The 4,839-nt window shown below is 35.1% G+C and overlaps 1 protein-coding gene across 1 annotated transcript; it reads right to left on the minus strand.

The window, feature by feature from the left end:
- Positions 1-1,416: 1,416 nt before the first annotated feature.
- Positions 1,417-2,118, minus strand: LOC115990976. Its single transcript, XM_031114736.1, has one exon. The coding sequence runs from the start codon at positions 2,116-2,118 to the stop codon at positions 1,417-1,419; it is 702 nt and encodes a 233-aa protein (XP_030970596.1).
- Positions 2,119-4,839: the final 2,721 nt, after the last annotated feature.

The following is a 4,839-nucleotide window of genomic DNA, read 5'->3' on the forward strand; positions in this document are numbered from 1 at the left end:
CATATCCATCCATTCCACCGAACCCACTGCTTTATCCAACCTTTCCCACACCGTGTGGCCTTCCCCATGCCTATTACACCATGTAAACTTGTTGCCACTAAACTTGAGATCTTGAAACCTACATTCATCGAGAACATCTCTAAAATCCTCCATCTGCTTTCTCGGCCTCAACCTTCTTTCAGATTTCTCATGTCCCCTAGTTATCTCATTAAAATTGCCAGCACATAGCCAAGGCAAACGTATTTTGATTTTAGTCTCCTTAATGTGACCTAAGAGATATAATGGTTCCTTGTATTGAGTTCGCCATAAAATCTGGTGAATTGCCATTCATCCTCCTTTCCTATATTTATAATAGCATCAATATGGTTAGGGGAGTATTGTCAACTGAAAAATCTACATCTTTTTTCCACATAACAACCACCCCCCCACCTCTGCCCTCCCTTGAGAATTCCAACAAACCTTTAAACTTGAGCTTATCTCGAATGAAAATTAGCCTAGCCTTATCAAGCCATGTTTTGGCTAAGAACACGACTGAGGGAACTTGATCTCGAATAATGTCTCCAAGCTCTTGCTTTGTTTGGGGGTTCCCAAGCCCCCGATAGTTCCAGCGTAAAAGATTCATTGTTGTTGGCAGGGCTCTTTAACAGCCTCCACCATTGTTGAAAGTGTAGCCTGATCATAAAGGGAAACTTCTCTCTTTTTGTTTGGTAACCCACTACCATCCTTCTCACAAGTTCTCTTTGCACTTGTCAAAGCTGAAGGGCTCATAAGTTCAATAGCGTTTACCCTAATAATTTTCTTTCTTCTTTTTTTACACTCCACCGTGGCTGTTTAATCAAGTCTACCCAATATATTAGTAATGTCTCCTAATATAGTTTGAGTGATTGGGACACTTACCAGGTCAGCAGCATTTCCACGTGGCTGTCCACTCAACTTCTTGCCCAAAAAGCTCCCAAGGTGATGCCTGTAACTTAACTCCTTCCCTTCCTCCCTTTTTTGGTTCGATCCCAACTTTTTTGCGTGCTTACTACTACTTGCTTCCCCCAAAATTGTATCCATATCAGTATCTAGTTTTGACAATTCGTCCTTGTCAAACTTTTTCAAGTCCCTATCAATCTCCTCGATTCTCTCCTTAAAGTCTTCCCTAGAAACTTGGCTTTCCTTCACTTTGCCCATCATGGTCACAATCTCGGTAACTGAACACGCCACCTTGACCTGTACTTCCTCCTAGGTTGCCTCACCTACCTCGGATTGTGATTGCACCATCACCAGAGACTCCTTAGGATCCAACACCGCCATCGGGATCAGAGTTGGCCTCGTTCTGGAAATCTGTTGCCTCTTTTTTTTCCTTGCCTCATAAAACCCCGGTACTTTGATCACTGAGCTTCTTCCTTTGACAAATGGTGGAGCACAAATCTAGGATCCATAAGCTTGCTCTTCCTTCTTCAACTGACCTTCACTCTCTAACCATATTTCGCAGTCTCTGTCTCCATGGCTTAAGCATGCACACCAATAGCACAGGTTAGGTAATCTTTCATACTTGAAAGAAACCCAGCCTTGTTCCCCTTGAGAAGAAGAAAATCGTCTCCCCTTGCAAAGTGGTGTATTTATGTTTATAAGAACCCTGACCCTCATAAAGCTCCCTCCATCCATCTCATTACCGTCATCCACTCTGCAGACTGAGCCCACTACCTCACACAAACCTTCTGCAACCTTACGCTTCAAAAATCTCATCGGGATATCGTGGACCTGAACCCAGACTAGGATCTTACTAAATTCTAAAGCCCTGATAATCACTTCTCTGTCGTACCATTGTAGCACCACAAGGTGTTTGTCGAAGCCCCATGGCGCATTGCTAAGGATTTTTTTTGCTTCTTCCTTATTGTTGAACATAAACAATAAAACATGGTCTCCTACTCTTCTTACCTCAAAGCCCTTCACTGACCACCACAAAGGGCTAAAAGTTCTAATAACTGCCTCAACACTCAAATCTCTCTCTGAGAGGAATTTTGTAGCCAGGATAAAATCATTTGATGAGTTCTGTTCAGGTAGTTCTAAGTTTTCATCTTCTCTATCGTTCAATGATAGCTTCTGCCAATTCTCCGCCAAGTTTTCCATCTCTATAACCCCTAAAACCTCCAAGTAACTATGGTTACCTGAGATACCAAGATATCCTCACCTAAGGAATGACGATTGTACTGTCTAAGGAAAGCTTCTCTGTGTGTTCCTAAATGAACAGTGCTCATAATGCTAGTTTTTCATTGAAGCTTCCCTAATCGGGGTTATTCTTATGCAATCATTACCCGAATTAGGCGGGTTTATCATAGGAGGAACTAAGTAGAAGTTGTTATGTTTGCCCATGTTGAAAGAAAAAAATTAAGGCTAGACTATAGAATCTGGCTAACTTATTTTAATGGGCAAAATACTATTTTAGTCCCTATACTTTACTAATTTTTTTTTTCATTCCTAAACTATTAAAAAGTTGTTTTTTCATCCCTAAATTATTGAAAAATTTTCACTTTTATCATTAACCTTTAAAAAAGATATTTTTTCATCCCTTAACTATTGAAAAAAGTTTTTTTTTTTTTTCTTTCCTATTTTTGTCTCTAAACTATTTGGAAAAAAAAAAAAAAAAATCCTCTGAATAAAACTTATGGAAGAAAAAAAGAAATTTTCATAGTTTAGGGATGAAAAACAAACTCTTTGTAAAATTTAGGGACCAAAATGGTATTTTATCCTATTTTTATTATTATTATTGTTATTTTAGTTTTTTTTTTTTTTAATTTGGATTTAATTAATGTACCTGATAATTCATGAGTCATGACTAAATAATGAAATATTTTTAATATAATATAATAGTGTTTATTATTATTGTACTTCATACGTCCCATTGCTAGCGTTCTCCTTTACTAACGAAGAACGTTATTATGAAACTCATGCAATGTGCACATTACAAGCGAATAAGATATAAAAGAACATTCATAACTACATCATTTGGGCCACGAGTTCACAAATCTATGGCATTCTAGAAAATCAGATTTGAGAATCTAGATCCGACTTTGTCCAAAAATCATGATATATTCAGCTAGACAAATATTAGGCGGAACTGCAAATAAGCTTTACCAAAGTGGGAAAAAAACATATTCAAAATGGCATCTATATATAATATAATTATAAAAATACATAATTGCTCAAGCCGTATGTGCTTTTTGGTTATATCGAACATTGGTTGATTAGTATTGGCAATCTATTGTTTGGGAGTATGGGAAGGGTTTAAGAAAATGTTTTTTTATTTTTTAATTATTTTATTTTATATATATATATATATATATATATATATATAATTTTTGGTTTAAATAAACAATAATTTTATTTTTTGATGTTATAAATGTGAAATGAAATTGTTTTTAAGAAAGTTAACAATGTTTATCAAATAACAACAGAGAAAAAGATTTTAATGACCACGTTTTTCAAAGTTAACGACTAGAAAAATTATGTTTAGTGGATTAAAATGATCAATATTTCACTAAACTTATAGCATATAAATTGTACTTTTTGCCATTATTTTATATTCATTTTTATCCCTTACAATAAGGCCCCTTTTACATTAAAAAAAAAAAAAAAATGCCCTTAACGAAGTTTTGGAACAAGATTTTCAAATGTTCTCTTGTTTCTCTTAAAAATGTAGTAGAACTATTTCTAAACAATATTAGAAATTTACTGGAGGAGGGAAGATCAAACTTTTATTTTCCTAATAAAATAGCTTAGACAGGACTCTTGGCCTCTTAGCAGCAGTAATATTTATTTGGGCAAATTACAACTTATCCGTCTATGGTTTGGTCGAAATTTAAATTGTTTCCTTGTGATTTGAAATTTGATACTTTACCCACCTAAAGTAGGTTAAGTTAGAGTTCTATAGCCCACCTCCATTTAAAACAAGCATAAATATATAACTTTTCTCTACTTTTATATCTCTCTCCTCAAAAAAAAAAAAAAAAGATCAAAATCTGGTTGGTAAAAGTTTTTATTCAATGTCTTAGCATTTCAAACTTGTTTTTACATTCATTGTGCAGAGTTTCAAACAAATTAATACCATAAAAGAATCATCAGATCCAGCAACTATACAAATTCCTTCATCAATTTCTAAGCAACCAATGAAGCCATAGCAAAGATAAAAGCCAAAGCAAAGGCTGCAACAATGAATTTCACGGTATACTCAGCTCATCCCATTGCCAGAAACCAACAGCCTCTCAAGCACAACCGCCTTTACCTTAAAAAAAAAAAAAAAAAAAAATGGAACTTTGGTATTTGCAGACAAAAGGCTTGCTGTGATCTATTCTATAATCCAAAGATTCAAGTCCATAATCACATGAGATCCTCTAGGAGAGTTATTAAATCCTGGGTAGGCTCAGATATATGCAAGTACAAAGGTTTCTTTTGTGATTGTTGGGGTTGTTTGAAGTAGTTAATAGTTCATTTAGTTAATAAATCCTATTATTTAGGACATGTAGGTAGAGTTTGACCATTTCCTTAGCCATTTACCACGTTATTAGCCATTTACCAAGTTGGTTGTTTTACGTGGGTTGTTTGTTTCCGGATTTATCTCTTTGTAAGGCTTATATAAGCCAACCGTTTATTTAGAATAAAATAACATTTTATTTTCAGATATTTTCCTGAATTGCTTTATGCTTTAGAGTTTACAACAAAGTGGTATCAGAGCACCATCACGGGGCCTGATTGTGAGAGAAAAGAAATAGTAGTTTCTTAAGAAGAGAAAGCGTGAGAAGAGAGAGCATTGAAGTATGGCAGCTGAAAATAATTTCGTTCAACTTGCAATTC

Source organism: Quercus lobata, chromosome 5, assembly GCF_001633185.2.
Source record: "Quercus lobata isolate SW786 chromosome 5, ValleyOak3.0 Primary Assembly, whole genome shotgun sequence".
Classification (NCBI taxonomy): Eukaryota; Viridiplantae; Streptophyta; class Magnoliopsida; order Fagales; family Fagaceae; genus Quercus; species Quercus lobata.